This window comes from Lipophrys pholis, assembly GCF_963383615.2.
Source record: "Lipophrys pholis genome assembly, chromosome: 23".
NCBI lineage: Eukaryota > Metazoa > Chordata > Actinopteri > Blenniiformes > Blenniidae > Lipophrys > Lipophrys pholis.
The window spans coordinates 8,814,240-8,841,565 of NC_137645.1; the positions used below are offsets into that span (position 1 = coordinate 8,814,240).

A 27,326-nucleotide genomic window follows, 5' to 3' on the forward strand; every position below is an offset into this window, starting at 1 on the left:
ATGTATATACACACCTATGTACTTATGTACAAAAAAAAATTAAATAACTTGGGGAGATTTCCTTCATTCTCAACACCACAAAAGAGTCGGTGTCGAGCCCAGAAATGGAAAAACAAACCAAAAAAAAAAACCACATTAGGAGAAGAAAACAAATACCTGAAGACAAGAGAGTACAAAAATATTGGAGTATCTCATGGGTGCAGTAGTAACTGTGTCGCCTTGAAAGGCCCTTGGCAGTAGTTTTGAAATAAACTGGGGTTTTTTTTGTTGTTTTTTTTTTGAGAAGAAGTTGGATCAATTTTTTTTTTTTTTTTTTGCAATTCTGTCGCTCTAAGTTTGAAAAATGGCAGTTTTATTTGCAGTTGTGCTTCTTTTAGAAAAAAATAACAATGTGCCGAGGACCTGAGTCTCAATCATCCTGAATAGTTTGGATATATATATATATATGTATTTTTTTTTTTTTTTTTTGACCGGATCAATGTCGCAAACAAATACACATAGTTTGTAAAGTTCGTGCAAAGGCAAAGAGGAGTGTTTGTCTTTTCACTACGGCTGATCATTACATGCATTAAAAGTGCATAGGGAAGAATTGCCTGCACTTATCTGATCACCTGTGTTGCTATAAAGTTTTCAGGATTAGCAGTTTAGATTGAACAAAAAACAAATAATTGTTGCTTTTCACCGCATTTGTTTTTGCAAATACTGTACGATTTCATCAATTGCTGGCTTTGTGTCTTGGTATTTACACGTTACTGAGAGAACAGATGTCGGGAAATGACCACAAGTCCCAATTACAGTACGTACTTTCAAACAAACCAAAAAAAAAAAACAAACAAACATAAAAAGACCTCGGTACTAAGACTGAAAATATAAAAAGAAGTTTTGATGAGAAGTTGGTCCAAAACTCAAGAAGTCTTATTTTTTTTTATTTTTTCCACTTTTCGTCTTCATCAGGACGGACTCCATCGCGTATAAAAGAAGAAAAACAAATGAAATGGGAAAAAAAATAAAAAGTCAAACAGGACAATAAGGAAACACCTCAATGGAATCAGACGTAGTAGAGCCAGTAGACGAGGTTGAAGAGCGAGAACACAGAGGGGAAGATGATCCGCGACCAGCGGTCGATGGCGTTCACATCCGTCAGGTCGGGGATTTTGATTTTGAGCTGCGAGGACCGCCGCCGCAGGCGGCTGCGCTTCATCTGGGCCGCGCGGTCCAGCGAGTGGCGGCTGGCCGAGCGCGGCCCGATGCCGCCGCTCTGCTTGCGGTACTGGATGTGCGACGAGGCCGTGCTGTCCAGCTGCACCATGGACTGAGAGTTCCTAATGTCCGCCACGCTGGTGGTGATCTCGCCGCCCCCCACCTCGTTGTGGATCTCCAGCGTGGTCAGCAGGATGTTCCCGTGGCCGTGCGGCTCCGCCTGCGGACGGACGGAGAAGCGTTTGAGTTTCGGGAGGCATGCGAGCCGTCGCTGATGAGATTGAGTCGGACAAGATCGCAACACAGACATGCAACAATATCACGATTTTTATGCGGGAAAAAAACACACAGAAACAGAAGAAATTCTGAAAACGACGTTTTTATGTTGGGCCACTAGTCGGCGCTGTTGGTTGTTTCTTGTAATGAAACCACACACACATGCGTACATACAGCGATACCTTATCAACCCAGCCGTTTTCAAAAAAGTTTCCGCCGGCTCCGAGCACCACTGTCGTGTAAACGGACAACCCGAAATACTGCAAAAGTTTAGCATTTTCACTTTAAAACATTACCTTAATGGGTTCTGTCTACTTTTTTGGGGGGGAACCTTTAGAGTTCCTGATGTCTTCAAACCTTTTTAAGACTCGGAAAAAAAACCCTGTTCTAAATCCTCTAAAGCTGTTTTCTTCAAAGTGTAATACGAACCTCTCCTTCGGGGGGGCGCCAGAGAGCTTTAGGATGTGTATGGCAGGAAAATATCTTGCTGAAATTGAGGTTGCTTTTCTCTGTATAATTCAAATTCTTTTGACAAGTGGAGGATAATTTGACTATTTTATTCATCGACTTAAAATAACAATGATGGTTTACGAAAGTTGCAAACATGCAACACAAAGCAGATCGAGAACGACGGTCGTTCATGCAAATGAGCTGAGGAAGTCCCTTGTTTCCGTGTTTTTGGAGCTCATGTTAGCGTTTGGCCAATCGCAGCCACTGGGATGTATTTCACTTTACATCATTTATGAAGTATTGCTGTGAGAAAAACCGCCACTTGAAAATCAACCGACAATATTCACTTGACACATCTGGTGAAGTTTGACTGATTTAATTTTATACAAGCGGGTTTAGGTACATGATGGACAATATGTGCTTTTTTGTTTTTTTAATGTTCCAATTGGCTTCAACACACATTATCTTATTATTACTCTTTATCCTGCTATTTCCACTCCTAGTTATTTGTGTACATGCTTTTGATTTACAGGGGTCATATTTGCCTTTTATCGTAGTTTAATTCCTGTGAATGTAAATAATTTTAGCTGTTGTAACAGCGGCTGACAATATAAATCCTTATTTTCTCGCATGATTGATAAAATACAATCCAGCCGCTGTATAGTCTAAATGCTGTCAAAACTGTAGAAAACCACTTTAAACTTGGTCTTAGCTCCAAAAAAATGGTTTAAACTCCACAAAACCAGTCTGAACCTACTCCAAATTGTAGAAAACTGTCTAAAATCCATCTAAACTTGGTCTTTCTTCCATATTAATCTATCATGGCTTCCTTAATTTCAGCAGTTGAATTCCTCTTTTCGCTTCTGAACCACCACCAAAACTGTATTTTAGTCTTCCAATAGAATCGAGTTGTAGTTCTCGCTTCGGCTTTTGTAAATGGGCGAGAACAACATACAAACTGATGTCGCTCACTGTTGCCATCTACGGTACGGAAGAGGCATTACTCAAAATGTTGCATGCTGCACCTTTGAGCTCGGGAAAGAACAAATGATAAACCAGTTGGGTGTAGCATGAATTTGTCTCCATTGCAAAGACGAAACACGGACTTTCTATTCGTTCTTCATGCAGATCATATGCGGGTATAAATGATACACGGACAGCATGCGTTTGGATGGCAGCGTCGACTCGACTCCCGGAACACGTCGACTCACCGAGCGTGAGTGGCGAAGACCTTTAACCTGATTGGACCGTTTTAGGGACGCGGTCCGACTACCTGCCTCCTGAGGGACATAAATAAATACACACATTCTCACCTTGAACAGACATTTCTTAGATCCCAGCGAGAAGGACGGTGATGTAGGAATGCACAGGTTTGGGTGGAGCAGCAGGGAGTAAAACTTAAAAATAAATTGTCTGTTAAAAAAACTACCCGAAATATCAGTAAAGCCAAAAAAAATGGGGACATATCTGTGCCGACATTCAAATAAATCTCTATTCTCTTGTATGTGGAAGTTTTATTTCTGACGAGCCATTATGTTTTCAAAAACTGGCTCATCACAATTATTATTAATTATACATCTGTTTACTTTTTTCAATATTGGCTGAACATGGCGAGATTTCTTAAAAAAAATTTTAATAGGTAAAAGGTCTAATACAGAGGGTGTTCGGCCTGCGGTTCACTAAATTATCCCGTAAACATTTTTATTTAATTTACGAGTCATTTTCAAAAAGACTTTTGTCTCTTGGATTTAAAAAAAATGGCTTCAAAAAATGGCACAATAAAATTAGAGTTTATATTAGTCATCGTTAAGCTGTTTTACTTATTTGTGATTGATTGAAATGTTTATTTCGAATACGAAAACATAAGAAAAAGAAAAGAAAATTAACAACAAAGTTTTCCTCTCAAATAATAAATAAATGAATAACAGTAATAAAATAAAATAAATCAAGAAAAACATCGCCAGAGAGTATTCGAAAAGGAGTGAGAAGAAGTAAAAACGTATTTACTCTCACCCCTTATTCATATTTAACATTACATATAAAATGTTCTTTTTTATCTTAGTTGCTATTCACATTTATTTCTATTTCTTCTGCGTGAAGCATTGCTTAAAGGCATAAAAAGTATTTGTATTCTATTCTAAAATGTCAAAATTGTATGAAAAAACGTGAGAAAATAAAGTTGAAACCTCTAAAATTAGATACAAAAATGACTAAAAATGTAATGAAACTTCATGAATACAACATAAGCGCTTTTGTGCGTGTTTCCAAACGAAACTTTAGAAGCTGTTGGCTTCTTGAGCTCTTGAAAAGAACTTTAAATCCTGGTCCTATATTAATATTATAATATTCAACGTTACATTTCCGGTCTCATTCTAAATTATGAGTTTCATTTTTTTGAAAGATTCAGATTTTAAATTTTTTTATTGTGTCATAGCTTAGAAATACAACTTTCCCCGTACTCTCCTCCAGAGTGTTAGCTCTAGCGTGATACCAATGTAGCCGGAGCAGACGTTCAGAAAACCTCCGTCAAACATGAGCTCAGCTGACTAAATACACCCAGCTGGCTTTCCTAAGACTCCCATTTGTCTCGGAGCTGGTGCAGTTCAACTGAGTCGCTCTTCGAAAACCCCAAAAACTGTGAATCCCCCGCTCCCGCCCACTCCCCCTCCCCGGCGCGCCGGTTTTAGGGGGGCGGCGCCACTCCCCCTCGACTCACCCTGGCGGCGTCGTACTTGGCCGCCCTCTCGTTGTTGGCCTTCTCCGCCTTCTCCGCCAGCTTCTTCTGCATCTGCGGGCCCCTCCCGAAGAAGATGTAGTTGACGAAGGCGTACTCCAGCAGGGCCAGGAAGACCATGACGAAGCAGCCCATCAGGTACATGTCGATGGCCTTGACGTAGGGGATCTTGGGCAGCGTCTCCCTCAGGTGGGTGTTGATCGTGGTCATGGTCAGCACGGTGGTGATCCCTGGGAGCAGAGAGGATAATGAGCTCACGGGCTTAAGCGCCTCTTCGATACCCAACCTGCCGATCGGCGTTTAATTAGTCCGCACGCTGCGATCTCACCCACAGCCTCCGGGTCACGTCTGACAGATGTTACTATAGCGATACCTCGAAATAATTATGCCGTCTTAAAGAAACTGGGGGGGGGGGGTAGCATACATTTCTAAAACGATTGCTTTTACGCATGAACGGACACGGTGACCTCATTGGAATTCAAACAGAGAGAACTCATTAGAATAGCGTGTACCCCCGAGCTGCGGGTAACCTTAACCTACCCGCAGAGGGGAGCGGGTGGCGGGGGTCTACGTGCCCTCCAAGTAAAAAGCACCTTCACACCCGCTGGGATTCTGCAGCGACGCCCGGATGGATGGAGGCCGGCAGGAATTTTTCGACAGCTCAGACAGGAATCAGACTGCTTTTCTGGACTTTGGACTGGTTTTCTGCCGCTGCGACAAGGTTCATATGGGTTTTCTACAGTTCAGACTGGATCTAGACTGTTTTTCAGTTCAGACCAGATTAAGATGGCTTTCCTACTACAGCGGAGGCGGGATTTAGATGGCTTTTTCTGGATTTTGGACAGGTTTTCTATATGTAAGACCAGTTTCAGATTGGTTTTCTACAGTTTAGACTGGATCTAGACTGTTATTTTCTTGAGTTTAGACTGTTTTTTTTGCAGTTCAGTCTAGATTAAGATGGGTTACCTGGAGTTCAGATTGATTTTCTACAGTCTTGACTGTTTTTCTGGAGTTTGGACCGTTTCTTTTTCAGTAGTGAAGACCAGGTTTTGATAGGTTTTCTACAGTTTAGACTTGATTGAAATGGCCTTTTCTGGAGTTTGGACAGGTTTTCTGTCGCTAAGTCCAGGTTCAGCTTGGTTTTCTACAATGTAGATGGGATTTAGATGTTTTTATTCTGGAGTTGGGGTTGGTTTTATGTTTCCAAGACCAGGTTGAGTTTGGTTTTCTACAACTTAGACTGGATTTCATCTGGTTTTCTATAGTTTGGACTGGTTTTCTGTCGCTAAGACTTGGTTCAGATTGGGTTTTTGTTGCAAAGACCGGGTTTAGATGGGTTTTTTGCAGTTTAAATTAAGATTACAAGGGTGCCTATTTGTATTTATGTTTTGAAAATCACTTTTAATACGATTTAGTTCATAAAAACATACAAACCCATACTATGGCGGGGTAGTAAGGCTCTGAAATAATCCCACAATATCCCATTATAAGGTTTTCTTGTAGCAAATAGCGTCCCAACACGTGCAGCATCGCGACCGAACAATGCAAAACGTCCACCGGAAAGCCAGCTTTATAGAAACGCGACGACGGCGGCAAACTTTCAAAGGCTTTTGTGTCGGGACTTTTATCCGCCGGCTCGACCACGCGCGCATGCGTTCACGCGGCGCCGCAAATAAACGCCCGCTCTCACCCACGCGCCCGCGCGGCCCCGTGACCTCCTGCGACGCAATAACACGCCGTCTTGTCTGGTTACGGACACGCGGCAGACGTGTCTCCGCTCCTGTATCTGCGTGTGGGGAAATAAATGGAGCCTATCAGCAGCTGCCCTGCTTATTAGACACACAAGCAGGGGGGGGGGCACGATCGCTAAGGTCAATCTAGCTCTTAGTGTGATTTATTGGCACATTACGAGGCTTAACGCTTCTCGTGTGTGTGTGTGTGTGTGTGTGTGTGTGTGTGTGTGTGTGTGTGTGTGTGTGTGTGTGTGTGTGTGTGTGCACCATGTCTCAGCCTCTATTGGACGCCGCAATCTCTGTTGTTGTTTTTTTTTTTTTTTTTTCTTCTCTCCGTAACGACAGCCTCGTTCTTTATAGGTGTTCTCTCTGCTGTACTATTACTCTCCGTCCTTCACTCCTCTCCTCTTCCTCCTCGGACAATTTAATCAAGGGGGGAGGGGAAGGTCGGGAAGTAGTGGGGACGGGGGGGGGGGCTCCCTCCTTTTTCATCACGCCGCCGCATCTCCGGGGAGGAATCTAGATTCATGGGGTTTGTCTTCTCCCCTATTGTTCTCTGCCTCCGTCTCTCCTTCTTCATTTATCCGCCCCGATCTCGCCATCATTTACTGGTGGGCTTCACCCCCCCCCCCCCCCCCCCCCCCCCCCCCAACCCCCACCCCAAACTACCATCCTCCATGTCCCCGAGTCTCTCTTCCCACCTTAACAGCTGCAGCAAAGGCGCAACGCAATCAAATCTCCTCTAATCGCGCGCCAATAGGCCATTAGCAACACGGCTCTGTGTTACATTAAAAAAAAAAAAAAAAAAAAAAGGAATCATGTCGGAACGCTGTGAAATGGCACGGAATCTTAACGGGGAGGTCAATCCAAGCCGCCGTAACTCGACACTCCCATTCACCGCGACCGGCTTGCTTCGCACGCGGGAACGAACTTCGCTTCCGCGGTCTTTGGAGACGCGCGCGTCGTCTCCGATTACGCGCGTCCAAAGTGCTCCGGCGCGAGCTAATGCCCGCACCTTGCCTCGCGCGCGCGCAAATGTGATCATGGACCGACTGACGGTGGGAAATGGCTCGCAACCGGATTAGAGGCGCGGGCAGGTAGTTTGGAACTTTGGAGATTGCTCAGGAAAATGAGATTCTCCTTCAAACAATTCAATTTGTATGCCTGCTGCTTCCTTCACCACCCTCCCCCTTTCGTGTATCTACTGTGTTATATTCTATATATAAAGTATCTTGAGCTGTACGCGTATCACCCAATAGACTGTACTATCTTCATTATGGATTTATATGGATATATACAGCAACTTTTATTTCTGGAATATGGTTACAACAATCATGAGAATAACAAAGAATTAAGAAATGCTACAATTCAGGCATAATAGAGATACTTTTTGCTGAGTCATTGTTATTAAGCTAATTTATTTATTGGCTTTTTTGGGGGGGGTTGGGAGTAGGCAACAGTCTATATTGAGTGAAGTCAAATCACGCTGAGTCGATAAGCTTTGGTTTAGTGGCACGTTTAGAAAAGATGGAAAGTTTTAAAGAAAAGTAAATGCAGATTCAATATAATATTCATTTAAAAAAAAAAAGAACAACAGAAAAATGAGTTTCAGGACAGTTTACTAATTCATTTTCATTGCGATTGATTGAACTTTTATCAGAAAATCCAGCATCGAACCATAAATTACAACAAAATGTGTAAAACAGACTGCGACTCCCAGTAAAATAGATCCGAAAAAGCAGCAGGATTCCATTTTTCCCCCACTTCAGCCGCCTTAACTTTATTATTCACAATATTACTCCTTCCTGATGACTCGCAGAGGTGACACCACACAAATTAAAGAAATAACCCCCCCCCCCCCTCCCCCCCCCCTGTAATTAGCGACCCTGCTCCCGTCGTCTCGGCCTTGTTTACTGCTCACAGCGGTGAGCCGGCCTCTGCACCCACACATGTGCTCCGCAATTACGCTCATTAGAGACGTGATGTATTTACGACTCCCGGAGGGCCCGCGAGTGACCGCAGAGCGGCGGTCTTGACCCGCTTGGTGTCCTCCGCAAAGACGGAGATGGCGCCTAAGGCCCCCGTTTGACGCGTTTCAGGTGAAAACTGTGTCATTTTTGTGCGTTTCGCATGCCGTCGTCATGTCAACGAAACCCCCAGAATGCAACAAAAGTTTTCCGTCTTCCCTCGGAAGCTCCGTGAAGTCGGCGTTGCCTAAAACGGCCGGCGTTCGCGGGATCTCGGAGAAGGTTTGGCGACTGATTCGGGCTGACAACGTGCGAAAGGCCGGATGCTCGGCGGACGGATCGCGGCGCTAACGCAGAGAGACGGACCGTCTCTCTCACACACACACACACACACACACACGCACACATAGACACACACACCTCCGAGTCTCTTACCCAGAGCCACTCTGGCTGCCGAAGCGTCGTAGTTGATCCAGAAGGAAACCCAGGACAGGATGGTGATGAGGATGGACGGCATGTAGGTCTGCAGGATGAAGTATCCGATGTTCCTCTTCAGCTTGAAGCTCAGGGACAGCCGAGGGTAGGCACCTGATAGGGGGGGGTGGGGTGGGGGGGTTAGAAGAACACTTCAGAAGGTGGAGGAATTATCTGACTTTTGTTATTCCGAGGAGCACGCAGGGACAGCTCCTGTTTTTGTTTCAGTTTCCATGGCAACCCCGGGCAGCATGGGTTGGATTTATCGCCATGGTAACAACAAGTATCCCTCTCCACTGTCGCACTGCAACCCTCCTCTACACCTCCACCCAACATCACACATAAGAGCACCCCGTTTCAACAATGATGTGACACGCGAAGGAGATTTCACAACGTTTTTTTGATCCGTCGCGTCTCAAGAGCGTTCTAGGACCCCCCCCCCCCCCCCCCCCCCCCCCCCGCCCACCCCCCCCATCCACCTACCCACCCACCAATCTCCCAGAGTTGCTTCTCTATCCGACTCTCGCTACGACCGGCCCTTTTTCCTTTTTCCATTTGGATTCAAAAGTGGGGCCCATGAGCCTGCAATTTCCAATCCGTGGGTGCTACTTGTGCAAAGCGTGGGTACCGATCCGTTGGACGCGGCGTCTCATTAGGGATTCAGAGCCGGCTGTGCAATAAAAAAAAAAAAAAAAAAACGGTAACGTGTTTCGTTAAAAGTGGGCGGCTCGTCAAGCGGTATCTCCTCAGCCGTGATTGGACGGTTCTGAGGCACTCGGCACCCACGGGACCCGGCGAGTATCGCAGCACTGAGTAATTTAGTGTGTCATGTGCATTGGACGCGCTCAGCTGTCGCGGAGACGACGGCTCCAACAGTTGGCACTCCGCTTGGGTCCGGACCGCAACAATGCGAGGGATTGTTGGGGAACCAACGGCGGACAGACATTCGAGGAACATTTTCTCCACTTTAATCTCATTTTTAACCCGATAAGAGGCCGTTTTGAGATTATAAAAGATCACAAAACAGATATCCGCCCATTTATCTAATCCAAGGGTGTCAAACATGAGGCCCGTGGGCTACAACCGGGCCGCAAGAGGCTCCAATATGGCCAAATTGTACCAATTTCAACGATTTTTAAACTGATTTCTTAAACATAGCGGACACAACACTGCCACACGCTGCCATGAAAGCTATCAAATTAGCATTGGCCTCCATGAGTTCCGTCAAAACGCCATAATACAACAGCTGCAGGGGACGTTTTGGGACATTTCACTGTATTTTGCACGTTAAAATTTGGCTTTATGCTGAGATTGTAGTGATTTTTCATTATATTGTTTGGCTTTGTGAAAATATAGACATTTATATCTTCTGAGTTTTTAAATTTCAAGGTTATTGTGGCACTTTTATAGCCCACACTAAAGTTGAACCAAGAAATACTTGACACCCCGGATTAGATCAATACAAATTATATTTAGATAAAAAAATTTATTCAACATTAAATATCACATTTTATGCAACGATTAAGCTTTGAGATTAAATTGCTAAAATAGTTTTGGTGTCCTTCAAAAACACAGGTGAGATTTTTACCACGGTCCCTAAATGTCTAAAGAGTATAAACTCAATGTATTTATGTTAATTGGGATTATGTGTCGTTACTATGTAATGTCAGTATAGACCCTGATCTAATCCATCCTGAACCAGATTTTTTTTTTATTGATACAAATTATATAACAATATTAGATCTCAGAGTTAAAGTTATTTCTATACAAATATATTATTTCCCTCTATTTTTGAGAGGAATTTAATGCATAAAAATATACAACATATTAAATAATAACACCCAATATTTATGCAGATATCGATATTTATGATCTAGATTTTTAAGTGGGACTTTTCAGGCAAAGTCATTTGTCCATATACGCGTCAATGAGTTAGTTGTCCCCACATTTAATGTCTAAATATACAATATATTAGTTAATTACACACAGTATGGATGGATATATGTCAGCCTTTAGGAAATGTATTCATCTTGATACATGAAGGGGCTTCTAGGCACTTTTTTTCCTCCCAAATATACAAATAATATCTCTTCGAGATCGGCTAAATATATTCCGAGCATTTCCTTTCGATCGACTACGTGAAGCTTTGTTACAAACCAAGAGCTCAACTTCACCGTTGCAGCGAAAGACACAATCCCTGCCTTGATTTATCATATAAGAGGATCCTCCTCCATTTGGATGGAGACCAGTGGCTCTGGCACCGGTGAACGTACACTTCCTTACAGCGTGAGCGCGGGAACAGGCTGTGGCGCGATCTTAAAATAGCCCATTCACTCCTCTCGGCGGCTTAGCGGCAGCTCCCCCTGTCGCCGCGGCGACGGGATGCGGGAGTGTTTTGATTGGCAATAGAGGCGGGCGAGGTCCTGGCGTGGGCGGAGTGTATGGGAACACCGTGTGCGAGGGGAGGAAAGTTGATCCGACGACAGTCTGTCAGGTCGGATGGTTTGATGGCAGCAGCGTCGCCGCCGTTCTGAAGCTTTCTATAAGTGTAATACAAATCTAGCCTTTGGGGGGTGCCAGAGAGCTTCAGGATGTATACGGCAGGAAAACAAATGTAGCCTCATTAGAGGTTGTTTTTGTCATTTTGACTCAATTCTTAAAATTTTTTGAAGACACCATGATGGAAATAAAGAAGTGGAGGATAATTCAACTTTTTTTATTAAACGAGACAAATTAAAGTAAGAATGATAGTTGCAGACGAGCTTTAAATGCTTTAGTTATTTTTAAGAGTTATTTAATTTCCAATGTACCCCAACTCTGTCTACACGGAGACGGAGCCCTAGCGTTTCCAGAAAGTTGTCTTACCCCCCCGTTTCCATGGAGATGGAAAGTTTTCCAATAATTCAACCTTGGCAGTCAATTCCAAAAGGTTGCATTGTCAGAGGCTCCAAGCACCATTGTCATGTAAACCAATGATGGGTAATCTTGTCAAATTCATGTAAAAATATGTCTTTGGATATTTAATTATTTATTGACTGCGTTGACGTCATGATTCCCAATCGAAATCCGGTGCTGCCGGCCGATCCTGAGTGGAATTTCCTACAGAGAATAATGCATGCATCATTGTGTGCGCACAGGACAAGACTGCTGGGGCATATTAATGAACTTCAGCGCTACATTAATTAAAAATTAAGTCTTTCAGGGCCATGTTTCAAAAAGGCGTTAATGAGGGATGTTTTCCAAAACACACAAACTTAAAGGAATATTCCAGGCAAACGCGCCAACTACCGCAGAATGATGAAATATGGATGCTGGTGAATATTTAAAGCTGTTGTTACTGCAATGAAGTTAACAAGGGAAGTACTGATAGCTGTGGCACTAATGAATGAATCGACATGCTTTTAATGCCACCTGGGATGGATTGATACCAATTTCTTAAAGGGAGAGTACAAGTACGACTACTAAACTTTATCAGTCATTTTTTTAATCATGTTTAGCATGTAGCATCGCTGGTGTAAGTCCTCAAACTTTACCATGTGTGAGCCCTGAAACTCTTTAGCATGTAGCATGTAGCATCACTGGTGTATGAGCCCTAAAGTCTTTAGCATGTAGCATCGCTGGTGTATGAGCCCTTAAAGTCTTTAGCATGTAGCATCGCTGGTGTATGAGCCCTTAAAGTCTTTAGCATGTAGCATCGCTGGTGTATGAGCCCTTAAACTCTTGAGCATGTAGCATCGCTGGTGTATGAGCCCTTAAACTCTTTAGCATGTAGCATCGCTGGTGTATGAGCCCTTAAACTCTTGAGCATGTAGCATCGCTGGTGTATGAGCCCTTAAACTCTTTAGCATGTAGCATCGCTAGTGTATGAGCCCTTAAAGTCTTTAGCATGTAGCATCGCTGGTGTATGAGCCCTTAAACTCTTTAGCATGTAGCATCACTGGTGTATGAGCCCTTAAAGTCTTTAGCATGTAGCATCGCTGGTGTATGAGCCCTTAAACTCTTTAGCATGTAGCATCGCTGGTGTATGAGCCCTTAAAGTCTTTAGCATGTAGCATCGCTGGTGTATGAGCCCTTAAACTCTTTAGCATGTAGCATCGCTGGTGTATGAGCCCTTAAAGTCTTTAGCATGTAGCATCGCTGGTGTATGAGCCCTTAAACTCTTTAGCATGTAGCACAGCTCAGCGCTACTTTGTCCTTTGATCAGCACCATTGTTTTGCCTCCTATTGATATTTCCGCAGAACATAATTTACAGTCTGTCTTACTTTTGTCATTAACATTAAAGAATCCCCAAACGGCGGACTTCACTTGGAAAGCTTTCACTCGTACCAAAACTCTTTCAAGTATCGAACCCGCTACTGGCGTCGGTATCGGGACATTCCTAAATGCTGCTTTACTCAAAGATGTAGTTCCATGATGTGTGCCTCACTTTACATGACTATACGATGCCCTGAATCCCAAGGGTACCGCAATTCGTGTCCAGCGCCACCTTTTGCGAGTGGAAGAAGGAGCGAAGCAAAAAAACGCCGGCGAGCGGCACAAGTCGTGTCGAAAAACCTGCTCATTAGCCGGCCTCGCGGGGGAGCCTTTGATGTTCCTCGCACATCCTGCCAAGAGCACAGGGGCAGACCGCCGCCGGACACTAAACTTTAATAGTCGCCGCCCTCCGGGGGACGCGCTGCTTCAAGCAAACAACTCTGCTGTGATCGCGCCCACAAAAAAAATCAACACCAAAAAAAAACTATTTTAAATACGAGGGAGAAAACAGTGTTTCTGCTTTGGAAATGTTCAAAAAAAAAAATTAACTGACAAAAGAGCGATTTACAGTGAGTGTCCTTTTCAGAGAAAGCAGAACTCTCCCCGATGGGCGCAACTTTTGTGAGAAGTTATATCGCTAAATGTCACACCAAGCTTAAAAGCTCCCCGAACGAGTCTCCACTGACGGATTATAACGGACGTTGTTTAGGGGCCGTCAATAAAGTTCCGTATCTCGGCACATGAAAAACTTGATTAATTGAGGGAACGGTGCGCGGCACAATAAACTCCAAGTGTACATCGGAGCACGACGGCGTCGGGAATGATTGCTCGCCTATCCCGAGGTGAATTAATAAAACATGAAATGTGATAGGTAATTTTATTTTTTTAATTTTTTTTATTTTTCAATAACTGCCATGGTGCGTCTTGTAATTACTTAAAGATGACACGCTCGGAAGAAAATTGGCCGTCGTGATCCTCTAAATAACGCTTGATAGATTTGTTTCTCGGCGCCAGTTAATAACGACGCCGACGTCAAGAGGTCTGAACGGCCGCGCGACATTTCGACACTTGGTTAATGATTCGGAGGAACAAGAGGGTCTGATTTCCGATCGTTCACAAAAAGTTTTCAAACCCGCAAAAAAACGGAACGCTAAAGCTAGGAAATTACGAGTAATGATAGCCCAAAAACCAGTGAATGCAATACACCGCCAATCCATTAGGGGGCGATACGAATGAGACCCAACAGAAACACACAAAGTTTTGCCAAATCTATTGTTTTTCGCGGTTTCATACATATCGCAGAAGATAGAATAGGAACGGTTCATTGATGGTTCCCATAGCTTTTTTTTTTTTTTTTTTGCAAGATTTAACGCCAGCGGGTTTTCCGCCGTTTCCCCCTCCTGCACCAATCAGAAGGGAGCGACTCTCTTGTGAAATCTCCGGGGCAGCGGAGGGTTTGTTTACGCCTTCCGGAGCCTTTGATCAAACGTGATCAAACCGCAGTCCCAATGAAAGCCGATCAGCTGAGTTTCTGTTCAGAATCGTCATAAATAATAACGCCGGTTTTCTTCCTTCCTCCCATGCTGTTCATTCGATTATGATTATTTCATGTCAAAGAGAAAGATTTAAGTTTCCACATGATGCGTTGATCAAATTGATCGGTTGTGTCAGCAGGGGGAAAAAAAAAAAACTAAACCGTTAATCCGCCACCTCTCGAGGTCAACGGCCTCCTGACGTGGAACGTCAATCGCCGCCTAATTCACGGCGCCGGTTGGAGCGCACTTGCATCAGCCGCGCCGCTGCTTGAGGGATACTTCAAAGGCGGCGAGTTTCCTCGTTTCAACCCAATTAGAAGCACTGACAAACACTACTGCGGCTCTGAGGAGTTCAGATCAGCAGATCAAGCTCTGGCACAGGAAAAAAAACCTTCGCAAACAGACATTTGATTAAACAGTCGGCTTGAAAATGGGCCAGCGCTTGATACGAACAATATCCAATGGAAGGTGCCCCCCCCCCCCCCCCCCCCCCCCCGCTGTCAGCGTGTTATGTATTATTCTTAAAAGGGAATCGACTCTGTGCAACAAGCCACACACACACACACACACACACACACACACACACACACACACACACACACACACACACACACACACACACACAGCGTTTACCTGTGGAAAACACTACGTTCCTGGACACCAGCTTGTAGTCGACGATGGAGAACTGCGGCAGCTCGATGCGCGTCACCCCCGTCACGGCCGACTCGCCGCCTTTCCAGTAGAACTCGATGTCATCTGTGGTGTAGCCATCTGCACGGGAAAGAGACACACACACACACACACACACACACACACACACACACACACACACACCAAGGTGTAACCATCTGTCTTAACCATCACCGGAGACCAAGATATGCAGCGTTGACGATCGTCCAACTGGGCTGTCATTGTGGAGAAAAAAAAAAAAAAAAAAACTGTTTGAAGTTCCTTCCAAGAACCAGACTTTACTTTGAAAGGCAAGTCATTTAAACAGGTTCAGAAAAATGCCAAAAGTAATCGAAAGAGTCCGCATCTCCACTGGAAAGCTCTCGCTATATTCATATATATATATTTAGATATCGTTTCTTACTCTTTTCCGAGACATTGGCTCCAGTTCAGATTTACCTCCATGCAGCCCTCATAATCCTAATCCCTGCTTTCTGTCCTAGCGGTTAGCTGGCATGCCGGGTGTAAATCGGTGCCTGATTAGCAGGCTACACCGTGAACAAACGGCACGCACATGACTAATGCTGACATTTAGGCAATATGGTCGTCCCAGCAGGACATCAGAGGAAGCACCGTCGCTGAACTATAATATAATCTCAACCCTAAAAATATGCATCTTGTCTATTTTAGCCAGATTAGCTGTTTATAGCCATTTCCTAATGATTAGAACATATTTAGCTATTTAAAACAATTTTTTGTTTGTTTTTTTGAATGTTTATAGTAATTTTATAATTTTAGAGGTTTTTCCTATTTTTTTTTTTTTAAGTTTTTTTAAGTTAAGATGATTTAAAAGTAGTATAGAGACCAATAGCTCTTTAGCTAAGTGTGTCATTTTTAGCAGCTTCAATTCAAAGCGTTATTATTCTAGTACATAACTTATACTTAACAATATACCTAATTGTCAACTCCGTGTTCAACACCACGATCTAGTGTAAAAAAAAAAAAACATCAAATAAGGAAAATGTATACTTAAGACATTCGAAGTTGCTGGTTAGCAATGCTAAGTTGTTGGCCGCGAAATGAGGACAAAACGAGAAAGAGTATCGAGTCCGTGACCCTTTAGCGCTCCGTGTTTTTGTTTCACGTCAACTAATTTAGTTCCACAAACGTCCACATTGAAGTTTTTGGACAAGAAAAGATTAAATAGTCACTGTGTGCTACTTGGGCCCCGTTTACATGACAACATCCTCAAGTGAAAATACGGTATTCTCTTTGCTAATTAGTTCAAACTAATGTTTTAATGCAAAAAGCTATATCGATATTCATGATATCAAATATTTCAGTATAAAATTTTGGAAAATCTCAATATTTTGTGAATTCTGGATTCCTCACCATCGTTAATGTTTATAGCTTGTGTATTGCTCTCCAGAGTAATTAGTTAAAACCAATACTTTAACATAAAAACTTGTATCGATGTTAACAATATTGTATTTTGCAATACCGTCTCTAGGAAAAACCTCGATACATCGCTCAGCCCTACTACTCCCATTGTTATTGTTTATTGCGTATTGTTTTCTGCGCACGCGTGTGATTTCATTACAAAAACAACCGACGGCGGCATCTCGTGGCCCGGCATGCTGACGACGTCTTTTTCAGCCCTTCTGCCGTATTCTTGTAAAACTGACCTCGTTTTTCGAAATACGCAAACTTTTTCAAATGTTTTCTCTTAAAACGTTGCCGCGTAAACGGGGGCTTGAATAGACCACTGGAGTAGCATAGCGGAGTTGTTAGCAGCTGTCGACCTGATTAAATGAATTCAGATTCAATTTAAAATGATAAAACTGCTACTATGTTTGCAAACGGCTGGTTAGCATAGCACAGCCATTAGCAACGATAGCCGCTACGCTTTAGCATCTTTATTAAATTATTAGATTTTTTTTTTTAATGTTGCACAACTTGTTTTTTTTGTTCATTGCAATTCATCGTCCCTGTCTTCTGCTTCAGGATATGGTTGTGTTTTAGCTTTTTGGCTAATTAATATTTAATCTGGAATAAGTTTAAAAAAAATAAATAAAAAATGCTCATCTCCTGTCTGACGTTAACTAAATTAGCTCCATCAATGTTCAAGGTTCAAAACCTGCTTCCAAATACTTCGGTTCCTGCAACAGTTTCTCAGGGATACTCGCAAATTTATCAGCAATTTATTTTTAGCTGCTGTTTCCCTCAGGTTGTTGGTAACATAGTGGAAAAAAAAGAAAAAAAAAGAAAAGAAACATCCCTGCTGGCATCATCTCATTCTGTGAAACTTTGGATGTAGGCCAGGACTATTTTTATTTAGTCTTGCTGCACTTTGACGGGAGGCTGTTCTGCCACGATCACTCATAACTTGGAGATATAAAGACGAAGCGAACCCCCCCCCCCCCCCCCCCCGCCGCCCCCCCCGCCCCCGAGGAGACGGGGACACAAGGATGATGGATGGTTGATTTATGAATGGGCCAATCATCCATTGGCTCGTGCAGCTATATGAGATCTCCTGGGGTTACGAGGCTCGCTCCGGAAAAGATCAAAAATAACCTTTTGAGGTGTCGGGACCGTTTGTTTTATTTTTTTTTTTTGGTTGACGGCCCGATTTTATAGCAGAGAGCCAGAATTTTATTCCTCTTGAACTGTCGGTTCACTCACAAGCTGGAGATTGATGCCCCCCTTGTCTTGTTCTATAGATTCCGAACAAACAAGGAGGAGTGAAACGGCCCTGCCGCTCTCTACTCACAGCTCTCGATCTCCAGAGTGCAGTTCTGCTCGTCCAGGGGATACCTCCTGAGATCCATCATGCACGCCGCCGTCGTAGTTATCCTGGAAGAGGAACAGGCGTGGAGAGGAGAGAGAGAGAGAGAGACAGAGAGAGAGAGAGAGAACATATTACACAATGCAATATGAGCACAATAATGCAGGTACGCAGCTGTGGAAGGATCATTGGATTAACGCACACTCGACTTCGCCGCACCGTCTTTGAAGGAAACTAAACGTCCATTTGTCGCCCCCCCGCCACCCCCCCCCCCCCCCCCCACCCCCACCCCCCGACTTGCTCGCTTGGTTTTGTGTTACTGGAGTCGGAAACGAGATTATTCAAAATGCTGACTGTGTAACTGTATCCGCAGTGAAAGCCATAGATCAGACAGACAAGCGGTCCACGCTCAATGCCCTCCATCCTGTGACTAAGTGAAAATTTGCACAACAACAACAAAAAAAAACAAAAAAGAGACAGAGGCAAACGCGAGTTTCCAGTGCCGGCTCCTCTGAACTAGGTCACGGGGAGGTGTTCCTTTTGTTTATCAGAGGCGCAAACGGCAGATGATCAGGCAGTTAAAATAAGCAGTGAAAATGCAAATTTCAAGTGATTTAGGCAAAGTCTGGCCTGATTAAAAGCCGGCTGCTTGGCAGCTGGCCACTGGATGTCTTCATTCAGCCGGGACTGTGATGAGGCGGTGGGAAAAAAAAAAGCTTTGAGTGGTGTCGTTATACGGCGGCAAATTACTGCAGCGTAACCTGACGTATGGCAATCACTGCGACACACCGCAGATTACGGATTACAGTGACAAACCTGGATTTCAAGCACAGTGGCGACTAATGAAACGAGCCACGACTGAGGAGTAATCATCCGTCAGTCGCCTTCCATCAGGAAATTGGCTCCTTAAACTAGACCACGACTCTCTCAGGTATACCTGGATTCCTTCCTTATACGCTTCAAAACAAACCTGAAGCCTTTTAAGAAATAAAATATATTTCTTTCTAAAGCACTAAATCCTAATTTGCTCACCTAAAGGGATCAATAAGATGCCAAAATCTAAATATTTTACTTTCCTTTGCCCCTTAGATATTGTTTAATGTTGTAATTTCACTTTTTTATGCCTCAAAATGCAGTGTAACATTTTAGTCATGCAACTTTTGAGCATGAGGTGGCAGCACTGAGTCACTGTCGTGTCCCGTTTGTTGTCACTCTGGTAATTTTACATTTCTGTCTGATGTTAGTTCAGTTTTTGTAATTAAAAGCTTATTTATTTATTTATTTATTTATTTTTTAATCAGATCAGATGCTGGATTAACAAGATGGGACCGGATGGTACTCGCTGGTTAGCATTCTAACTTCAGCACAATGTATAAATATCAATGGAATTACATAAGGAGTATTATTTTGTTTTTTTTATTTTATTTTAAATGATAAACAACACATACTGTATGTTTAATGTCACACATTAAAAACCGGAAAGGATCACTTGTTCACAAGCAATGGAAACTAGCGCCTTTAAAGTAAAGAAAAAACAAATAAAAACCATGTAGTTGGAAAGGTAAAGTTCAGTGTCATCTGTATAACAGTGAAACTGTATATTGTATCTGAGGGAAATATGGCCAATTTAGAGAAGCTAGACAATGAAGAGGATGGGACCCAGGACAGAGCCCTGGGGGACACCGGAGGAAAGCGAAGATGGCTGGTATGTGTTAAAGAGAAGACGCTAGAATAAGATAAAACTGTACTAGCGCTCAGCTGAAGCTAAAATGCATTCAACTATAGTATCATAAGACAAAAGACTAGTATGCACTTTGCTTAATCTTTCAAAATCAAACGGAATACATGAATGGGTGTGGGAACTCGCGTCTCACTCGACCCATTTAAAAAAAAAAAAAAAAAAAAAAAAAAAAACAGCACAGAGGCAAATGTGAGACGAGCGGGATGAGGATCTGTTTTCGGCGCGAGCTTCACCTGAAACTCCTTTCTCATTATCAACAAACACCACGTCACGCTTCCCGCCCTGGCTTTGATCTCCTCCGAGCACCGCGAGCTCTATAAGTAGCCCACGAGGCTAAACGCTCTGAACTCCACTTGCATAATCGAGCTGCTCGACTATGAAGTATGAACGCTGACAGACGCAAGTATGTCAGTACACATCCAAACATTTTTTTTTTTTTAAATATATTTTGCTTTGCGTGCTAATAACTCAAAGATTGCATCCATATTCATAGGTCACGTCAGCTCGTCTGAACCTGCCTGTCAGAAAGATCAAAGGAAATTCAAAACAAGGGCTTTATGAAACAAATATCAAACAACATCTGGGAGCTCCACTTTGCATTGTGCGTCAGCTCGACGCCCCGTTTCCCCCGAATGATCTTTGACTGCAGAGTCTCTCCTCGGCAAGTTGAATGCCCGGCGCGCCCTTGAGCATGACACGTAATGTAATGTAATCCTCTGGCTGCACAAGCGGCGGAGAGTTTGCCAAGTTCCCGGCTTGGATGACCGCGGCGCCTTAACGTGGCTTTAAACACAGAATTACCGGGACATCGAGAACATTTCAGACTCACTTTGGCGCCTGTGTTGCTTGTTTGCTCGAGGGCAGAGAAATTACCTGTGGCATCGGTTTAGACCACGTATGGTTTAAATCCCTGCCCCAACCTGCAAAGATCTCTTAAGGCTCTCGACGTATTCATTTCAACCAAACGTTCCCCGTTAAGTCCGAGGCACATCTCAAGGACAGACGCAAAACGCCAGAAAATCTCCTCCGTTCCAGCGAAGCATGGCGGCGATAAATGAAGAAAATCAGCGGCGGAGTTTTGGAAATACATCGAATAAAATACAGAAACTGATTTCAAATAATCCCCTGGGATGTTCGTGATGGTATGAAACCTGCCCTTGGGACCGAATTGCATCGACGAAGACGGTTCGAAAGTGTCCCGAACCGTCTTCTAATCAATTCAGCGTTGAGTAAGACGGGACGCATGTGGGCAGTTTTGACAGATTCCCCAGTCAGAGTGCGGCGGAAGCCAAATTCCCACAGGTGGATAAGATATCGAGTGTTTTCTGGTGCGTTACGACTCAGAACTAAACTTACTGCCCATTTACTCGACAAAAAGTCTCAAATGGAAAAACGCAAATTTAACAGTTTACACATTTTGAATTTACGCCGAAAGGGCAGGACGGCTGAAAACCATGCAGTGAGGCAAGTTGGGCCACGAGTTGGCGCTGTTGTTTGTTCTTGTGAGAACAATACACTTATAAACATGAACAATGGGGTCAAAATAAAACTGCATCGCGTGCAGATGAACTATTTACTATGGTGTGCATACGCAATAACAGCATTACTGTTGTTTCCATGGAGGGATTCGGCGCATTTTCAAAAAGTTGCATTTTCAGAAAACGTGTAAATGTTGATTTTTTTATGTTGCAGAAGTTCATTGTTATTATTGGTTGTCGTCTGTGGTAAATGGCCCAAAAAAAAAAGAAGAGGATTTTTGCTGCCCGTCTTCAAATTCCTTCGTTCGAACAGAGTCCGAGGAAACAAAGCACGCGGCCCACTCAGAAGCGCCCCCCGAACGCCCGTCGTGTCTGCGCCGAGAGGGCGGTTTGCTTTCGCTGCCACACACCTGAGACCGTAGAGAACCGTTCCGTCCGGATGCAGGCGGATCATGCGGTTCTTCACCGTGACCCCGTGCACGAAGGACTTCTTGTCGTTGAGGAAGTAGGTGTCGGGCACCCAGAGCTGGTCGGCCACCCTGTTGTCCAGGGTGAGGTTGAGGGGGATCCCTATGTAGGCGAGCCGCTTGTCCCTCCAGTACTGCTGGAAATACATGGTCAACGTGTAGTCCTGCGAACACACAACACAATGGCGACACACTCTTAAATCGCTGGCGGACATTTAAAAAAAAAAAAAAAAGCACCATTAGACAGTCGCATTATGTAATAACGGTACAAAATGTAATAATGTAATACATTTTCAACTCAATATGTACTAATGCCACGTTTTGTAATAAAATTCTTGAACGCAATTTGTCATAACTTGTTACAAAATGCAGGTGTGTTAATTATTATGGAACAATAGTGCAATATGTAATAATGTGATGTTTGTTTTTGTGTTTTTATGCTGTATCTATAATAATTACATAAAATAATGCAGATTGCATGTGTTTTGCAAAATTTCAGTGCACCTATAATTTTTATGTCAGTAATAAGATTTTTCATTATAATGAATACAGTTATTGTATTGAAAGAATTTTAATTTCTTATTATTATTAAAAAAAAATTTTTTTTTTAATAAATCCTAATTAAGCTGGAAAGCTTAATGTTATTCTGATGGTATGATGGCTTTTCTCATTAATTAACATTTATTACATAATGCACCAAATTACATTTTCTTAGAAGAAAGTAGAGCGCCCGCATTTTGTAATAAGTAAGTAATAAGTTATTACGAAGCGTGACAATGTTTATTAAAAAAATAAATGCAGTAAATTATTACATAATGAAGTTGAAAATGTATTATTGCAAAATGCGGCGCTACAGACACTTCCTGCCGTTTCGCGTTCCCTCGTTTGTGTGCGACGTGACACGGTGTCCAGATTCACTCGAAGTGCCTTCGCCCTCCCTTTCTGGGAGTACAGTAACCCGTACAGTGGCGTGCCGTTGTACGGGAACGTGTGGGAGGATTGACTCACCGAGCTGTGAGCTTTCGAGAGAGAGAAATTGAAAGCAAAATAAAAGATTTCAACTGATATTCAACTCGTTTCCCTCCCTCGGTGGAGCGCGGGTGATTCACGGAGCCCCCGAGTTCAGCTCTTGACGACGGCCAAAAGCTTTTTCAACATATGTTGCCTTTCATTTAATTTAAATGGGCCGACACTCAAAGCACAGTGAATAATAGGCAGCTTGCTATTAGTTGGTATATGTGTGAATGCCACCCTATTGTTAATCCCCCCCTCCACGGCAAAGCGAAATGGAAAATACGTGCGTTTAAAGTAACACTTTATTGTGCTGTCCTCTGAGGTCACGCGTAATTTTCAAGTCTAATAGGTATTTTCTCATTACTCGAACGCAATCGGAATCAAAAGGGCCTAATCTCAAAAGGCAGCATGGAGGAGCTTTTCTTTTTTTAATTCTCTCCCTGTAAAGCCAGTCAAAGCTGGTCGGGCTTGTTGTTCAAGTGTGATTTCTGTAACTTTTGAAGGAGAATATCACACCCACTTCACTTTAGAAATGAAACGTTGGAATTGAAACGCCTTGAAGCACACACGCACAGGCAGGATTCGGCTTCTGTCGGGCCGGGTGGCTTCGGGTGGCAAACGGGTTGGCGTACTTTCAGTCGAATTTGCAGTCAAACCGCCATTACTGGGTCACTTTTTGGATTTTACTTTTAATGGATCAAATTTGACGATCCAGCGGACGAAAAGCCAGAGTAGAAGATGAGTAGATGGATGTACCCAGCAAATTATCACTAGTTAATGGCTGGCGCTAACTCCCCCTGCTTCTTAGTGGCTCTGGCAATCGCTAAACTAAAGCGTGAAGTAGCATACGCACAAAATCAGCCAATGTTAGCGATTTGCGCGAACACTCCTGAATTCATATAAAAATAGACGGACGGCTCGGAGCTCCTGGAGTGAAATATAAACAACTTCAGGAAAGGAGGAGAACGCCGGCCACCAGAATTGGGAACTGAAGTGAAATTTTCGGGAATTGTTACGTTATGGAACGCGGAACCAACGCGAACTCAGACGCGCTCGAACGGGTGCAAGTTTTAGCGGTCTGCGAACGGAAAGTGTGGAAGACCGGACGACCAATGGCGGAAGACCAAAGGACGACTGCATCGTCCCTCGGCTCAAGTCCCAGCGCCGTAGGTTCGAGAAAACTGGCGGAGAAGATAAAAGATGGCCGACTGCCCAATGTTAGCGATTGACGCTAGCACCCCCTGCCGTGGGTGGCTGCATCCCGTTCATTTCCAAAAAACTCCTCGGTCGCAAAAACTTAAAGAAAGCAGATGTTAGCAGTCGGTGCTAACGCTCACGGTGGCCGTTGGACGAAGCTGCTGTTGCTAACACCCCTCAAGACGGTTACCTTCGCTAAAGCAGGTGGGGTTCGTTTCCTCATTCATCACGCCGTCAAACCAAATGTGTTCCAAGTCGGGGGAAAAAACAAACCTTCGCCGTCTGGCAGCTCAGTCCAGCGAACGTTAGCGGAGACGGTTTTGTCAGTGAATGCTTTGTCTTAATTCGCGTAGTATTTGACCAGAGCAGAAGCGGCGGCGATAGAAGACCATCGCCTCTCCCTTCTTCCCCCCACATCGCATAATCCACTTACCCCAGCTAACAGTCCCTCCCCCCTATTTCTGTTTTCTGCACCTCTCCCCCTCCCCCCCCCCCCCCCCCCCCCCCCGCCCCCCCCCCCCCCCCCCTCTATCCCTCTCTCTCTCTCTCGGGGCAATGCCACGATCTCTCCCTGCCCGCTGTGGCGCTGCAAAGAAACCAGCCTGCGCCACGCTGGCACTCGTACAGGCACACACATGGCCGTATGGTGCGGCATTTCTTTTTTTCCTCTTCAGATTATAGAACCAAGAACACAAAAGATTTGAGACGGCGACTGCAACGTGCGCGGCTTTCCAAAAAAAATGTTCATGTGTGACAGAGCTGTTGCATAAGCAAAGTAGTTATTTGTCTCTCCGCGCAGCCTGAAACACTGTGTTACTAATGCTTACAAAACACTCGGGGTTTTGCATTTTCATGAGGAAAGGCAAAAAGAAAAAAATTACAACACACACACACACACACACACACACACACACAAACTGAGCAACATAAAATTATGCAAATGAAAGCAATTGAGGGAAAAAAAAAAAAAAGAAAAAGAAAATGTTAAATTATTCCATTCTTCAGGCTAATACTTTGGCGAATATGTTTTCCAGGTTTTGGTTAGCGCGCAGAGACGTGTAAAGGGAAGATCTTAGTCAGCACAGGATCCAGATTGGTCACACAGCACGACGGGGAAAAGCTCGCTGGCGCCGAGCCGCGGATGTATAGTGGCGGTAACGTGGTCCCTCCCGCTCGCCTGCAGCCCCCCAGACACACTGTGGCGATGGCACATTATGTGGGGGGGGGGGGGGGGGGGGGGGGGGGGGGGGTAGGATAAAAAAAAAAATTTTAAAAGTCTGGTATTAACGTGGCAATTAGCTTTAGCGGTGTGACGTTCGTCTGTTTGAAATCGTCTTTCAGAATATTTTATGATCGACTAATTTATCAGGCAAAAGTACATGAAGGCAGCCTTTGGTTTCTATACGCGTGTTGCGTAATAGCAGTATTATTGGCAGGAGGTACATCAGTCATACAGTTATATAATGGCAGAAGAATCCAGCGTTGCACATGCCAAAGTTCAGATGGAGGAGCTTTCTTATAGCGCTTCAACTGAATGGACAGAACCCTTGATCAAACTCCACATGACTTTTTCTTTTTTAATGTTCAGGTCATAATTCTCTGGGTTCTTGAAATGACAACGACTTTACGAGACACGAACGATCCAGATCTCAGTCCAGCAGAGCTCCGTCGGGATGCTGAGGATCAGGCGTCGATGAGATCTCTGAGGACCGTCCAGACAAGAGGATTCGAGATGTGTCGATTGGATTTGGACAACTCCTTGATCACTCACTGCCCGATCCTTGCACACGTTTTTGGCAATTTCGTCGGCGGTCTAACGTCATTCTTTACATCGCACTTTGAGCCTTTCGTCTTGTTTCCGCTACTTCCCCACAGTGGGGCGCAGTGGCAATGCTCGTTTCGGTTTCCGTGATACGAAGGTTTTAAGGGAGCGGGTTATGAGCCCACCGCCCAAACCCCCTACCTGGAGGATCACTCTTACTCTGGTCTTTAGATACCCTTCGACAGGTTGGGCATGCGTGGTCCTACCAGGACTATAATACCTCTGCCGACATAGCTCTAGCAGTCCTAGAGGCGAACAAACTATCCCACCATGTTGAGGTACTGATCTCATCGGGTCGAGTCTCATGATCTAAACATATTGATTTTCCTAGTATAGCGAACTCAAAGGTATCCAATGTGTCCAATTGTTGACGATCCCTTTATCAAAAAGGGTCACAGACCCAAGGTTGGGAACCTCCGGATCCAGGAGCTTAGAGCATCTTGTTAAAACTAGACGGAGCTACGGTGTACAGTGAGGTATTCATATCTGAGGGAATCTAGTGTCCAACCACACGTCTGTCGCACCAATTGAGATGCATGTCATCTGTTCTTGGAGCAGAACCAATGTGGTCGAGTTAACCCACGCACGTCACCCAGTAACCGGGGCGAGACCAGATTGCCGAGACGCTGGTCACCCCGCGCAACTCGCAGCCTTCTCCAGTTACACGAAGTGATACCAGGGAAATAAATCATTTGCAGGGAATTTACGACATGAAGGGCGGCGAGTGCCATCGCTCACCGTCCCATTAAAGCAGTCCGTACGGATTGAGCCCGGCATGTGGCGGCAATTGAACTCGCCGTACGATTCAGGACGTTCCCTCTGCCTTTTCTCTCTCCTCCATTACCACTGTAACTTTACCCTCCATCACTCACTCGCAAGTGACTAATGTCACTTTCACGCGGCCTTATTTTGACCCCTCATCGTATCACCCCCCCCCCCCCCCCCCCCCCCCTTCTCCTTCTCCCGCCGCGTCTTCAGGTTTCAGTCTCCCGCCGGCGTATCGGCAGGTGGGTAAGCCCGGCGAGGCGCCGCGTAACACATGAATGATTAAACGCCACCGTGTCAGCCGTGTGCAAACACGTGGCCAACTAGTCCTCATCAATCTTGCATGGCGACAATCAAAATGAATTTCAGATGAGGGAGGATTTGCATTACCTGCCCTGGAACGGTTATTCTACCCATTTTATTTATTTCCCCCCCCCCCAACACTGGGACTACGGGTTTATGAATTATTGACAACTCTCCCACAACACATGAACTCCCAGCGCGCTCAGCCTCGCCGCAGTTGTTGGGGTTATTAGCATATATTTCCAGCCGAGATGATGACAGTGACCATTTGAAGCGATTGCCTCAATTATTCAATTAACTCGACTGGATAATCACTTCCATTCAGGGTGTGCGAGAATTCAGATAAGCAGAGTTTTGGCTGAGAGTTGACCCATATTCAATTTAATCTCTCTCTCTCTCTCTCTCTCTCTCTCTCTCTCTCTCTCTCTCTCTCTGCAGTGCCACATACTGAGGGCCTGTTT

General features: G+C 44.3%; 1 protein-coding gene across 3 annotated transcripts in view; it reads right to left on the reverse strand.

Moving 5' to 3' along the window:
* Positions 1 to 362: 362 nt before the first annotated feature.
* The window catches only part of LOC308127519 (gamma-aminobutyric acid receptor subunit beta-3-like), a gene marked incomplete at its 5' end in the record, with an annotated part of 60,684 nt that continues 33,720 nt past the window's right edge, over positions 363 to 27,326 (reverse strand). For 2 of the 3 annotated variants that reach the window (XM_080492622.1, XM_080492624.1), the window contains 7 exons: positions 469 to 1,420; positions 3,138 to 3,206; positions 4,643 to 4,890; positions 8,796 to 8,948; positions 15,258 to 15,395; positions 18,064 to 18,146; positions 21,708 to 21,928. In XM_080492622.1, coding sequence (XP_080348748.1) covers positions 1,049 to 1,420; positions 3,138 to 3,206; positions 4,643 to 4,890; positions 8,796 to 8,948; positions 15,258 to 15,395; positions 18,064 to 18,146; positions 21,708 to 21,928 — 1,284 coding nt within the window. In that variant the 3' untranslated portion in view covers positions 469 to 1,048. Of the gene's footprint in view, positions 1,421 to 3,137; positions 3,207 to 4,642; positions 4,891 to 8,795; positions 8,949 to 15,257; positions 15,396 to 18,063; positions 18,147 to 21,707; positions 21,929 to 27,326 lie in introns of all 3 variants that reach the window. The other variant, XM_080492623.1, reaches the window with a different exon arrangement.